General features: G+C 73.3%; 2 protein-coding genes across 8 annotated transcripts; one reads left to right on the forward strand and one right to left on the reverse strand.

Annotated features, from left to right (window-relative positions):
* Positions 1-498: 498 nt before the first annotated feature.
* On the reverse strand, positions 499-1,914 carry TIMM10B (translocase of inner mitochondrial membrane 10B). Its single transcript, XM_074167457.1, has 3 exons — positions 1,840-1,914; positions 1,186-1,281; positions 499-1,099 (listed from the first exon to the last, which is right to left on the reverse strand). Exons 1-3 carry the CDS (start codon positions 1,876-1,878, stop codon positions 866-868), a joined length of 369 nt encoding a protein of 122 aa, XP_074023558.1. The 5' UTR covers positions 1,879-1,914; the 3' UTR covers positions 499-865.
* A 1,981-nt stretch (positions 1,915-3,895) lies between these two features.
* Positions 3,896-9,766, forward strand: ARFIP2 (ARF interacting protein 2). Of its 7 annotated transcripts, XM_074167450.1 has the most exons (8): positions 3,896-3,994; positions 4,108-4,216; positions 5,541-5,651; positions 6,495-6,610; positions 6,698-6,919; positions 8,295-8,452; positions 8,560-8,734; positions 9,611-9,766. In XM_074167450.1, the coding sequence occupies exons 1-8, from the start codon at positions 3,896-3,898 to the stop codon at positions 9,764-9,766; spliced, it is 1,146 nt and encodes a 381-aa protein (XP_074023551.1). The 7 variants fall into 7 exon arrangements, with proteins under 7 accessions (XP_074023551.1, XP_074023552.1, XP_074023553.1 ...); XM_074167451.1 differs by lacking the exon at positions 5,541-5,651 and having other exon boundaries at positions 3,896-4,021; XM_074167452.1 differs by lacking the exon at positions 5,541-5,651 and having other exon boundaries at positions 4,108-4,204.
* The last annotated feature ends 2,617 nt before the right edge of the window (positions 9,767-12,383 follow it).

Raw genomic sequence — 12,383 nt, forward strand, 5'->3', positions numbered from 1 at the left:
GCAATGGCACTGCCCGCAGCTGGACACAGCTGGATTTGCCATCTGCGGGGGGGGGGGGCCTCGCCAGGCATCCCACGTCCCAAAACAGGCCAACCCAGGCTCCTGCGAGTCCCCCCGGGCACTCGGTGGCCGGGACTGGCCACACCAGGCAGCCGGAGCCGGGTCTGTGCCGCTGAGCGGCCCCCGCATCGGTGTGCGCAGGGGGGACGCGGCACCATCTGCTCCAGTGTGTCCCCGGGCGCAGCGTCAGCGGGGTTTTGGACGGGGCTCGTGTTCCTGCCCTGCCCGCGGCCGGCAGGGACGGTTCCGCAGAGCCGTGACCCGCAGCCTGTTCCGCTGCCGACGGCCACGGCGCGGAGAAAAGGGCCCCCCAGAAGCAGCAACGCCAGGCCTCGGCCCCGGAGAGAGCGGCCTGAGCCCCCGCGGGGTGCTCCCGCAGGAGGAACCGGCGACACCAGGGCTCTACTCACCCTCCCGGCTCGTTAGCGGCAAGGTGTTAATGAAGAGGTGGTTTATTAGCGCCAGGAAACCGTTTCCCGGAAGTCCCAGCAGCCCAGGTGAGGAGCGGGGAAGCCCCGCGCCAGGACAGAGCTCAGCTGGGATCGCCCTGATCCACGGGCAGGCACGGCCATTCCTGCCCCGGCGCCCCCCTCGTGCCCCCCACCAGCACGGAACGGGGGGCTCCCCACACCCACGCACCGGGGGACATGGCCCCCCAAGGTCTGGGCGAGGCCGGGTCTCGCAGCGGAGGGGTCTGCCGCCCCACACCGGGAGGGCCGGCAGCGTGCGGGGTCCCGGGCGGCGCCGAGACGCTCCTTCTCCCGCGGCCGCCGTGGGAGGGCTCAGGACGGCGGGTCCAGCCGCGCTACGTGCCGCTGCCCGGAGCCCCTGGCGAGGGTCCGTCGGGGCCCGGAGCCGCCGGTGGGTCGGGACCGGCTGCGGCTGCCCCAGTCCCCTCGGTGGCCGGTGCCTGGGCCACGCTGGCCTCGTAGTCGGCGACGCGGCGCTGCATGATGGAGGGCATCAGCCCCACGTAGGCGCGCATCAGGCGGTGGTTGGCGTGGACCAGCTTCCCGGCGCAGCCGTCCAGGCACCGCTCCTGCGGGACGGGGAGGAGGGGGTTCAGCTCGGCCGGAGGGCTCCCCGGGACCCCCACAGCGGGGCTCCGGCACCCCTGGGCCTCACCTCGCTGCCGGTGAGCAGCCGGTAGTTGAGGTTGGAGACGCAGTGCCGGAAGCAGAGCTCCGTCATCCGGTTGTAGACCAGCAGGAAATCCCGCAGCTGGAAGAGCCAGCGCCGGCAGACGCTCACCCCCGCCCCGCCACGGCACCGGGACCCCCCAGCGCCCCCCGGGACCCCCCGGCGCCCCCCGGGACCCCCTGACACCCCCTGGCACGCCCCAACAACCGGGTTCACCCCAGGACTCCTCAGGAGCCCCCGGGAACCGGGACCCTCTCAGCATCCCCCGGGACCCCCCAGCACCCCCAGGCACTCAACATCCCCCGGCAACCAGGACCCCTCAGGCTCCCCGGGAGCCCCCGACACCCCCAGGACCCGGCACCCCCGGGACCCCCCAACAACCCCCGGCACACGGCAGCCCCCGGGACCCCCTCACACCGGGACCCCCTGACACTCCCCCGGGACTCCCCAGAAACCCCGGGACCCCGGACACCCCCCGGCGCCCCCCGGCAACCGGGTTCGCCCCAGGACTCCTCGCGACCCCCCGGGAACCGGGACCCCCCAGCATCCCCTGACCATGCCCCGGGATCCGGGACCCCCCAACAACCTCCGGGACCGCCCGCGACCCCCGCCCCCGTTCCCCGTCCCGGCCGCCCTCACGCTGCGGAGCTGCTGCTGGTGCTCGGCCGCCGGGTCCATCCCCGGGGCCCGGCCCGGCCCGGTCCCGCCGCTTCCGGCCGGGAAGGTCACTTCCGCCCGGCGCCGCCGAGTGACGCCACGTCCGGCCCCGGCCCGCGCTGGCGGCGTGACGCGCTTCCGGCGTCTCCCGGGCTGAGGCGGAGCGGGGCGGCCCAGCGCCGGGCGGGGGGGGCCCCGGCGGCGGAGGTGGGCGGGGGACGGCGGGGGGGGGACCGGGCGGGAGGGGGCGGCGGGGACCGGGCGGGGTGAGCCCGGCCTGGGGGGGGGCGGCGCCCCCCTTCCCCGCGGGGCCGGCGCCGGGCGCTCCGTGGCGGGGCTGCAGCGGGGCCTGCCCGGGCCGGCCGGCCCCCGGGGACACCGTGCGGAGGGCAGAGGCGCGGGGCGGGCGGGGGTGCGGGGAGCCGGGCCCCTCGGCCGGTGTCCCGGGCAGGCGGTGCCGGGCTGTGCCGCCCCCCCCCCCCCCCGGCCGCCGGGGCCCCGGTCAGCGGGCCGTGCCCCGCAGCTAACGGGGCAGGGCGGGAGCCGGCCCCTGGAATGCGCTCGGACCGGTCTGGGCGCAGCGGGGCCCCGCCGCTCCCCGCCCCGCGCTGCGGACGTGGCTCTTGGCTCCGGGCTCTGGGCCAGGCTGCAGAGCCCCGGCTGTCCCGGGCCGGGGCAGAACGGCCGCTGCTGCGCCCCGGGGAGCACCCTCTGCTTCCCGACCGTGAGCCCCGCGGGCGGGGGGAGGGCACCGGCCGCGCTCCGGGATGGTGGGCAGGAGCGGGGCTGGGGCTTGGGCTGCTCCCCCGGCCCTACGGCTCCGCGGGGAGCCGGGGGGCTGCGGGCAGGGACGGGGCCGCGCGTCCCCAGGGAACGCTGCAATATCCTCATCAGTGAGCGGGAGGAGGGGATCGGGGGCACCCTCAGTTCGCTGAGGACACCGAGTTGGGTGGGATGTGGGTCTGCTGGAGGGCAGGAGGCTCTGCAGGGGGATCTGGAGAGGCTGGAGCCATGGGCCGAGGCCGGTGGTGTGAGGGTCAACAAGGCCAAGGGCCGGGTCTTGCCCTTGGGTCACACCAACCCCATGGATGCTCCAGGCTGGGGGAAGAGTGGCTGGAGCTGCCCCATGGAAAAGGACCTGGGGGTGTTGGTCGACAGGGGCTGAACATGAGCCAGCAGTGTGCCCAGGTGGCCAAGGAGGCCACCAGCATCCTGGCCTGTGTCAGGAGCAGTGTGGCCAGCAGGACTGGGGCAGTGACCATCCCCCTGGAATGGGCACTGGGGAGACCCCACCTCGAGGGCTGGGTCCAGTTTTGGGCCCCCCGTGACAGGAAAGCCCTTGAGGGGCTGGAGCGTGTCCAGAGAAGGGTAACGGAGCTGGTGAGGTGTCTGGAGCACAAGGAGAAGGGTCTGGAGAACTTCTGAGGGAGCTGGGGGTGTTCAGCCTGGAGAAAAGGAGGCTGAGGGGAGACCTTCTCCCTCTCTCCAACTCCCTGAAAGGAGGGTGTAGCCGGGGGGTGGGTCTCTTCTCCCAAGGAACAGGCAATAGGACAAGAAGAAACAGCCTCAAGTTGCCCCAGGGGAGGTTGAGGATGGACATTGGGAACAATTTCTCCATGGAAAGGGTTGTGAAGCCTTGGCAGAGGCTGCCCAGGGCAGTGGTGGAGTCCCCATCCCTGGAGGGATTTCAAAGCCGGGCAGAGGTGGTGCTGAGGGACGTGGGTCGGTGGTGGGTTTGGCAGTGGTGGGTCCATGGTTGGACTCCAGGGTCTGGAAGGTCCCTCCCAACCGTAACGAATCTACAATTCCATGATAACGCCGTGCTGGGGTGGGCAGTGGCTGCAGGAGGCCCCAGGGCAGACGGGGCCCCTTCCCCACCGTCCCCCTCCCGCTCCCCGGCTGCGGGGAGCTCGGCCCCGGCCCTGCCCTGGCTCGGGAACCCGGGGTTCCCTGGCTGGGTGAGCCCCAGGCCCCGGCCGCAGGGGGGTGGTCTCCGTCCCGGGCTCCAGCGGCGTCTGTGTCCTCGCAGGCCCTGAGGATGTCGGACGGGCTCATGAGCAAGGCCGCCACCATGGAGATCCCCATCAGCAGCAACGGGGACACGGGCAGCCTGCCGGAGGACGACGGCTTGGAGCAGGTTTGTGGCTGGGGGGCGGGTGGGGACGTGCCGGACCCCGGGTGTTGTTCTGGGGGGGCCGTGCCGTCCCCGGCCCTTTCCCTCAGCTCCCTGCCCTCCTCCCTCCGCTCCAGGACCTGCAGCAGGTGATGGTGTCGGGGCCCAACCTCAACGAAACCAGCATCGTCTCTGGCGGCTACGGGGGCACGGCTGAAGGCATCATCCCCACCAGCACCATCAAAGGTCGGCCGGGCCGCGGGGCGGGCTGGGGGCGCGGGGGAAGCTGTTCTGCCTGCCGAGGGCAGTGCCGTTCCTCCTGCGATGGCAGAGGTGGGAGGAAAGGAGGGCACAGCTCGCCTGGCCGCCCCCCTGCTCCCCGCCGGGCTGTGGGAGTCTGCGGGAAGGGAGCCGGAGCCTCAGAGCCCGGAGCCTGGTCCCTCCACGGGGGCACGGGCCGTGGTGGTGCCGGGCAGGGGGGGCTGGACCCCACCGGGCCTCTCGGGGGGTCCTGTGCGCGGGGAGAAGCTCCTTCTCGAGCCTCAGCCGCCCGAGGCAACGCCTCCTTCCCAGGACGGCGGCTCCTTCCCTCCTTCCCCGGTGGGCTCGGGGTCTGCAGAGGGGCTGCTGAGGGGGGCGGAGGGGCTGCTGCTCCGCTGACCCCACTCCCCCGGGCTCCCTGCAGGCGGTAACTCGGGGAGGCTGCGGAGGCACCGGGCTGCGTTGCTCCCCTCTTCCCGGCTTGGGGCCTCCCGCTGTGGGGAGCCCGGTCAGTCGTGGGGGGCACCCCGAGGTGCTGGGCTTCACACCGTGCTGAGGCACAGCAGCTCCCAGGTCCTTCCTCTGGTGGTGGGGAAAGGCTCCGGTGTCCCAGCTCTTCCCCTGGGGAGCTCCGGGGCTGTGCCGGTGCCGGTTGTTGTGCCGGGAGGAGTGGGGAGGGGGCAGGGGGGGCTGTGAGCCCTACGTTCTCTGCTTGTTTCCCCTCCTCGTTGCTCAGGCGGGTCCTGGGGCCGTGACGAAGGGGCATGGCTGCCAGCCTCCTGCTGGTCCCTGTGGCCGCCAGGAGCTCTGCCCGGGCACGGGGCAGCCGTGGCCCAGCGGGGCCACCATGGGCATCGGCGGGGCTGGGCCGAGCCGGCACGGCCAGGATGGCTCTGGGGCAGCCGTGGCGCTCGCCCTCTGTCCCTCGTGGTCCCGTTCCGCACCGGTCTCTGTCCCCCCACTCCCAGCTGCTGGTGCCCCCAGGGGCTTTGGGCAGGCAGGGGCGCGTGGCCCCCAGCCCCCCGTGCCGACGAGCAGCGCGAGCGGGCGGCAGGGGGAGGCCTGTGCCGTGTTTGCCGTCCCCGTGGCTCTGTCACACCGCCTCGTGGGGCACGGAGGGAGCGGGGAGGGGGCGTCTGTCTGTCCGCCAGCCGTGTCTTCTCATTTCATCTCACGCTCATCTGCTCCCGTCGCTCTCCCCCGCTGCCCTCCCGCCTGCACATTCGTCCCCTCTCCTGGCCGTGTCCCCCCCGTGCCCGTCCCCTCCGCCCCGGCTCCTCTCGTCCCCTCTCCGCCGCACGCCCGCCAGCCCCTCCATTTCCAGGCTGTCTTGTCCAACCTCACCCACCCCGAGGACCATCCGTCTCCCCCAGTGCGTCTGCCGCCAGCAGGATGGCCCACCCGGCCGGTGCTTCAGCAGGTACTGCGCCCGCCCGGCCCCCGCCTGGGGCTCCACGGCCCCCCCGGCCCGGGCTGCGCCCCTAAACCCAGGTTGGGGTGCCCGGTCAGTGCTGGGGTCCCTGGGGGCACCTCCACGGGGACGTGGCTGCCACCGGCGTGCGGCGGGCGAGCCAAAGAGCTGCCGGCACTCACCGGGCCCGGTGCTGGGGGCAGAGGATGGCGCTGCCGGGGCCCTGGGTAGCCCAGGGCTGAGAGCCGGCTGGTGCCCGGCACTGGGCCATCATCCCTTTGGCCAGGAGCCCACCCGTGTGCCCCTCTGGGCGCTGCCGTCACCTCCCTCCCGCTGGGCGAGGAGGCTGCTGGGGGCGGTGAGGAGCCCGGTGCAGCTCGGGAGGTGCTGGGGTCCCATTGGCGAGAGAGGGGCTAGTGTGGCTGGTGACGAGGTGGCTCCGGGGCCAGGCTGGGCTCGGCACCTTCTCCTGCGGGGTCGGCTGCCGCCGGGACCCTGCGTGGGACCCCTCGGGAAGGGCTCGCAGGAGCGGGTTCCCGGCACGGGGCTGTGGGCCAGCTCGCCGGTTAGCCGTTAGCCGGCACGCAGCGCCGTGGGGCCGGCTGGAGCCCGGAACGCTGCCGGCCCGTCCCCCCAGTGCCCGGCACGGAGCCGCAGCGGGAGCTTCCTGGGCAGGGTGGGTGCTGCCCCGACCCACCTCCGTCTGTGGGGTCTGCGGAGCCCCGGTGCAGCCCCACGGGGGTCCCCGCGCTCCTGGCAGCGCCCCACCGTGCGGGCTCCGTGGCTCTGGGGGAGCGGGCGGGCCGTGCCCCCCCGCCGAGCCGGCACCGAGCGGGGCTGTGTCCGTTCCAGGCTCCGGGCTGCACCAGCCCCACGCCGGCCCCGCCGTCGGGGGAGAGGAGGTCGTGCGGGGCATCGCCGTGGAGAAGTTCGACATCGTCAAGAAATGGGGTATCAACACCTACAAGGTGAGCTGAGGGGCCGGGGTGGGGGACGCCCCGGGGGTCTCCCCGCGGAGCCCGTGGGGACCCCCAGGCCTCTCCCCGGCCCCGCAGTGCACCAAGCAGCTCATCTCGGAGCGGTTCGGCCGGGGCTCCCGCACGGTGGACCTGGAGCTGGAGACGCAGATCGAGCTGCTGCGGGAGACCAAGCGCAAGTACGAGTGCGTGCTGCAGCTGGCGCGGGCCCTCACCAACCACTTCTACAGCCTGGTGCAGACCCAGCACGCCCTGGGGGACGCCTTCGCCGACCTCAGCCAGAAATCCCCCGAGCTGCAGGTACGGGGGCGCGGGATGAGGCACCGGACGGGTCGGGGGGGACCTTCCACACCCCGGAGTCCAACCATCACCCCACCACTGCCAAACCCACCACTGCCCCGTGTCCCTCAGCACCACCTCTGCCTGGCTTTGGAATCCCTCCAGGGATGGAGGCTCCACCGCTGCCCTGGGCAGCCTCTGCCAAGGCTTCACAACCCTTTCCAGGAAGGAATTCTTCCCAATCTCCATCCTAAACCTCCCATGGCCCAACTTGAGGCCGTTTCCTCTTCTCCTAAAGCTTCCTCCCCGTGTTCCCGCTGGGGAGCGTCTGTGCCTCACCTCCGCCTGTGCTGGGGGAGCAGAGCCGAGACCCAAACCATCCCCGGAGCTCTGTGACACGGCCGGGGGGCTCCCTGCCCCACAGCACCCCGGGTGCACCAGGAGAGGTGGGAGGAGGTTGGGGACAACTGTGTTGGGCAGACTGGAGAGTTGCGGGGAGAGGAACCTGATGAAGTTCAACAAGGGCAAGTGCAGGGTCCTGCACCGGGGGAGGAAGAACCCCATGGACCAGCACAGGTTGGGGGTGACCTGCTGGAGAGCAGCTCTGAGGAGAAACACCTGGGAGTCCTGGGGGACAACAGGATGCCCAGGAGCCAGCAATGGGCCCTGGTGGCCAAGAAGGCCAGTGGCATCCTGGGGGGCATCAGGAGGAGCGTGACCAGCAGGTGGAGGGAGGTCATCCTCCCCCTCTGCTCTGCCCTGGGGAGGCCACAGCTGGAGCACTGGGACCAGTTCTGGGCTCCCCAGTTCCAGAAGGACAGGGACCTGCTGGAGAGGGTACAGCAGAGGGCTACGAGGATGATGAGGGGACGAGAACATCTCTCTTGCAGGGAAAGGCTGAGGGACTTGGGTCTGTTTAGTCTGGAGAAGAGCAGACTGAGGGGGGATCTGATCAACGCCTAGAAATACTTCAAGGGTGGGGGTCAGGAGGATGGGGCCAGTCTTTTTCCAGTGGTGCCCAGTGACAGGACAAGAGGGAACGGGCACAAACTGGAACATGGGAAGTTCCATCTCAACATGAGGAGGAACTTGTTTGCTGTGAGGGTGGCAGAGCCCTGGCAGAGGCTGCCCAGAGAGGTGGGGGAGTCTCCTTCTCTGGAGACATTCCAACCCCCCTGGACACGTTCCCGTGGGACCTGCTCTGGGTGACCCTGCTCTGGCAGGGGGTGGGACTGGGGGGTCTCCAGAGGTCCCTGCCAGCCCCTGCCAGACTGGGATTCTGTGCTCGGTGGGGCAGGGGGTGCACAGAGGGCCCTGGTGGTCCTGGCACCTCCTCGGGGCTGGCTGTGGGTGCGTGGCCAGCGCTGGCCCTGACTCGCGTCGTGTCCCCCCCCAGGAGGAGTTCGGTTACAACGCGGAAACGCAGAAGCTGCTCTGCAAGAACGGGGAGACCCTCCTGGGGGCCGTCAACTTCTTCGTCTCCAGCATCAACACGCTGGTGAACAAGACCATGGAGGACACGCTCATGACCGTCAAGCAGTACGAGACGGCCAGGTAGGGGGGGGGTGTCGTGGCCCCCCTGGCCGGGGCCGGGTGCCGGGTGTCCCCGGGGGGGCGTCGAGGGGCCGCGGGGTGGCTGTGACGGGGGTGTCCCCGCGCAGGCTGGAGTACGACGCGTACCGCACGGACCTGGAGGAGCTGAGCATGGGCCCGCGGGACGCCAGCACCCTGTGCCGGCTGGAGGCGGCCCAGGGCCAGTTCCAGAGCCACAAGGACAAGTACGAGAAGCTGCGGGCGGACGTGGCCATCAAGCTCAAGTTCCTGGAGGAGAACAAGGTGGGGAGGGCTGTGGGGCTGGGAAGGGGCCGTGGGGCTGGGGACAGGGCTGGAACTGGAGCTGTGGGGCTAGGGAAGGGGCTGTGGGGAAGGTGCCGTGGGGCTGGGGGAAGGTGCCGTGGGGCTGGGGGAAGGTGCCGTGGGGCTGGGATGGGGCCATGGGGCTGGGAAGTGGCTGTGGGGAAGGGGGCTGGGGCCGGGGCAGTGGGGCCGTGGGGCTGGGAAGGGGCTGGGACTGGGGAAGGTGCTGTGGGGCAGGGGCCATGGGGCTGGGGAAGGGGCCGTGGGGCTGGGGCTGGAGCTGGAGCTGAGGGGCTGGGGAAAGTGCTGTGGGGCTGGGATGGGGCCATGGGGCTGGGAAGGGGCTGTGGGGAAGGGGGCTGAGGACAGGGCAGTGGGGCCGTGGGGCTGGGGAAGGTGCCGTGGGGCTGGGAAGGGGCTGGGGCTGGGGAAGGTGCTGTGGGGCAGGGACTGTGGGGCTGGGGAAGGGGCCGTGGGGCTGGGGGTGGAGCTGGAGCCGTGGGGCTGGGGAAAGTGCTGTGGGGCTGGGATGGGGCCATGGGGCTGGGAAGGGGGCTGGGGACAGGGCAGTGGGGCTGCGGGGCTGGGGAAGGTGCCGTGGGGCTGGGAAGGGGCTGGGGCTGGGGCTGGGGAAGGTGCTGTGGGGCAGGTGCCGTGGGGCGCAGAGGGGGATCTGCCGTGCCCCTGCGGTGCCCCTTGGCCCTGCTGCCCCCCCAAACCCGCGCTGGGGTGGGCAGCGGCCGGGCGGGGGGGACTCTGGGGAGGCGGGAGGAGGGGGGGGTGGGGAGGGATCTCTGGGGAGCTGCCGGGGTGACCAGCTGACCCCCCCTGTCCCCCCCCCCGTCCCCCCCCCAGATCAAGGTGATGCACAAGCAGCTGCTGCTCTTCCACAACGCCATCTCCGCCTACTTCGCCGGGAACCAGCAGCAGCTGGAGCAGACCCTCAAGCAGTTCAACATCAAGCTGAAGACCCCCGGCGCCGAGAAGCCCTCCTGGCTGGAGGAGCAGTGAGAGCCCCCCCGCGCCCCCCCCCCAACGGGGGCACACGGACCTCAATTCTGCCCCGGGGCCGGGACCCCCTGCTCGGGGAGGGGGGGGGGGAGCGGAGGATGCACCCCGGGGGGTGCCGCTTTGGGGGGGAGCGGGCGGCTGCCAGCGGCGGGGTGTCCCCCCCCCCCGGGGCTCCCCCGCCCCGTGTCCCCCCCCCTTGGGGACCCTGCCCGTGGCACAGACGCCCCCCCGCCCCCCCTGGCTGGGCCGCACACCCCAGACCCCACCGCACTCCCCGGGGTGGGGGGGGACACTCCTCTGCTCTCCCTCTGCCCCCCGGGGGGCAGGACGGGAGGGTGCCCCCCCCTCCCCCGGCCCGGGGTACCCCCCCCCGGGGCAGCCGTGTGCGTTTCCAAATGAAGACAAAGCTGGGGGGGGGCAGCAGAACGTCCCCCCTCCTCCCGGGGGGCAGTGGGCTCCGGGGGGGGGGGGCGCTGCGGCTGGCAGTGGAGCCCCCACCTCCTCTGCCGGCTTTGGGGGTGCTCCCCCCCCGCCCCGGGCTGACCCTGCTGTCCCCCGGCAGCGGCTCTTGCACTCCCCCCGGCCCCCCCAGCTCACACTACACCCCCCCGCACGGGGCGGCCGGTGCCCGCTCTCGGGGGCCACTGCCTGCCCCCCCCTCCTGGCCCGCTCTGCGGCGGGGGGGCCACGGGGGCGAGGGGGCCCCCAGGCCGGGAGCCGCGGGGGCCCGACCCAAGGACCAAACGGTGGCCGCGTCCCAGCGCGTGTGGGTGCGGGGGCCACGGGGGGGGGGGCCGCGTGTTGCCCCCAGCCCTGCCCCCCCCCAGCACTTGGGCACTTTCTCCTCAGAGGGAAGGGTTTGTTTTTCTTGCTAATTTAATCCCCGGTAATTTAATGTCTGGATCTGACAAACCCCCCCTCCCCTCCCCCCCTTTCCTGGTGAAGGTCTGACCCCCCCTTCCCCCCCCCCCCCCACTTCTGTAAGACTCCGGAATAAAACGGTACGGATCAGCTCGGCCTGCGCAGCTGGGGGGCTGCCCCCCCCGTGTGTGTCCCCCCCAGGGCTGGGGGATGGGGGGGGGGAAGGTGGAGAGGGCCCGAGGGGGGGGGGGGGGGACACAACATGAACACGCCACAGGCTGGGGGTCCCGCTGCCCCCCCCCAGGGGCTGGAGCCAGGAGGGTCTGGGGGGCACCCAGGAGCAGGGGGGGCTCTGCCAGCCCCACTGCAGGGGCTGTGCCCCCCCCCCCGGACCCCTGCGCGCAGGGGATTGAGCAGTGGGGGGTGTCTGGGGGGACGCGGGGCTCTGGTGGCCCCCCCCCTGGGGAGGGGGCTGCCCGGGGGCAGCAGGGGACGACGAGACACCCCAAACTGTCCCCGAAACAGGGGGGGCCCCCCCGTGCCAGGGTGATTCGAAGAGCCCGGTGTGACCCCGGGGGGGGCGGGGAGAGAATGGGGCTGGGGGCGCTGGAGGTACCCCGGGGGGGGGAGACACCCCCGCATAGAATCGGAACGGTTTGGGGGGGGAGGGACCTTAAAGCCCCCCCGCCCCCAGCCCCATCTCGAGGGGGCGCCTTCCCCAGGGACGGACGGGACGTGTCCTGCCCCCGGGGGGGGGGGGGGGTGTCCCGGTGCCGCCTGTCGCGATAGTCCCGATGGCAGCGCCGGGGGGGGGGTCCCGCGGGGCCGGGCTCCCCTTTCCCCGGGGGGGGGGGGCTACGGCCCCGAGGAGGGCACCGGGACGGGCACGGAGCGGGGGGGCTCCCCCGGGGGCGGAGCGGGGCGGGCGCAGCCGGGGGGGGGGCGGCCGGTGCCCCCCCCCCGTCCCCTCCCACCCCGTCCCGTCCCGTCCCGTCCCGCCGCGGCCATGGGCTCCCCCGGCCGCCCCCCGCCGCCGCCGCCGCCGCCCCCCCCTCCGCCCCCCCCGGGCCCCCCCACCCCTCCGGTGCCGCGGGGGGGGCGGCTGCGCGCGCTGCACTGGGAGCCGGTGCCCGAGTGGCGGGTGCGGGGCCGCCGCTCCGTCTGGGGGCCGCGGACCCCCCCGCCCCCCCCGCTGGACCTGCCGCGGCTCCGGCTGCTCTTCCGAGAGACCCCCGGGGCCGCCCCGGGGCAGCGACCGCCGCCCGCCGTGAGACTCATCCCCCCCCCCCCCCGCCCCGCCCGGACCCCCCCGGGACACCCCCACACCCCCCCCCCGGGGCTCCCGGCCCCCCTGAGCGCCCCCCGGCCCCCCCCCAGGCCGCGCTGCTGGAGCCCAAGCGGAGCCTCGCCCTCGGAGTCTTCCTCAAGCAGGTCAAGCGGTGAGCGGAGCTGCCCCCCCCGCGACCCCCCCGGGGACACCCCCTGGGGACACCTCCCTGCGGCACCCCCCCATGGACACCCCCCGGGACACCCCCCATGGACACCCCCCCATGGACACCCCCCGGGACACCCCCCATGGACACCCCCCCATGGACACCCCCTGGGGACCCCTCCCCGGGGACACCTCCCTGCGGCACCCCCCCATGGACACCCCCCGGGACACCCCCCATGGACACCCCCTGCTCCGGACACCCCCCCCGGGACATCTCCCTGGGACACCCCCCCATGGACACCCCCCCGGGACCCCTCCCCGGGG

This window comes from Numenius arquata, unplaced genomic scaffold, assembly GCF_964106895.1.
Source record: "Numenius arquata unplaced genomic scaffold, bNumArq3.hap1.1 HAP1_SCAFFOLD_1540, whole genome shotgun sequence".
NCBI lineage: Eukaryota > Metazoa > Chordata > Aves > Charadriiformes > Scolopacidae > Numenius > Numenius arquata.